This window comes from Guillardia theta (genome assembly GCF_000315625.1).
Source record: "Guillardia theta CCMP2712 unplaced genomic scaffold GUITHscaffold_438, whole genome shotgun sequence".
Taxonomy (NCBI): Eukaryota; class Cryptophyceae; order Pyrenomonadales; family Geminigeraceae; genus Guillardia; species Guillardia theta.
Genome location: NW_005434247.1, coordinates 1 through 842, shown reverse-complemented (window position 1 = coordinate 842; position 842 = coordinate 1). Strand labels below are relative to the sequence as shown.

The following is an 842-nucleotide window of genomic DNA, read 5'->3' as shown; positions in this document are numbered from 1 at the left end:
CACTCAGCGGAGAGTCCGGGCCCGGCCGCCGCGCAGCCGGGCCGCCGCGCCGCGCACCGGCCGGGCACAGCCGCGGCAGTACCGGGCCGGGGGCCACGGTGGGCCGGGCCGGCCCGCCCGGCCATGCGGGGTTGGTACCTTCACTCAAATTGTAGGTACCAGGCGATCATGCAGGGGCTGCGGAAGCAGCAGCTGAACGGGTCGATGGCGCAGCTTGTGACATGCATGTTGCTCAAGCTCTCGCTCTCCTCCTGCTCTGCTCTACCCTCCTCGTCATCGCCATCGTCCTCGTCCTCCTCGTCACCTTCCCTTCTGTTTGTACCATTCAGCTCCACTCCCCTACTTCACACGGACCCTCTCAAGTCGCTGCTCAGCCCCCATGCAGCAATGTCCAGGAGCTTGTCCTCGATGTCCAGCTGGCTATCCAGCAGCACCAGGCAGCATGGCTTCTCATGGCTTGTCACGCAGAGCGAGCGCGCTCTCGCTGCTCGTCCGACGTCGAGCACTTGCCGTGCCAGGTCACCACTGGACCTCTGCATGCGACTAGCGGGTGGGGAGGCAGCGCCCGAGGCAGACGATGGCTTCACGACGAATGCGCAAGAGCAGGCAGATGCTGCGGCTCTGAAGAAGACGATGGACAGCAAAGTGGAAGTGGACGTTCATGTAAGTTGCTGACTGATTGCCGGCACAGATAGTCTGACTTTTCTGCTTCTCGCTCCCTCCCTCCCTCCCTCCCTCCCTCCCTCTTTCTCTCCCTCCTTGTCCGCCTCCTCATCCTCTCCTCCTCCTCCTCCTCCTCCTCCTCCTCCTCCTCCTCCTCCTCATCCTCCTCCTCCTCCTCC

The 842-nt window shown here is 63.9% G+C and overlaps 1 protein-coding gene across 1 annotated transcript; it reads left to right on the top strand.

Moving 5' to 3' along the window:
* Positions 1-221: 221 nt before the first annotated feature.
* On the top strand, positions 222-663 carry GUITHDRAFT_149542 (hypothetical protein; the record flags this gene model as incomplete). Its single annotated transcript, XM_005817947.1, has 2 exons — positions 222-518; positions 607-663. Coding segments are annotated over 2 exons (354 nt in total), but the record flags the coding sequence as incomplete, so codon positions are not given.
* Between the last annotated feature and the right edge of the window lie 179 nt (positions 664-842).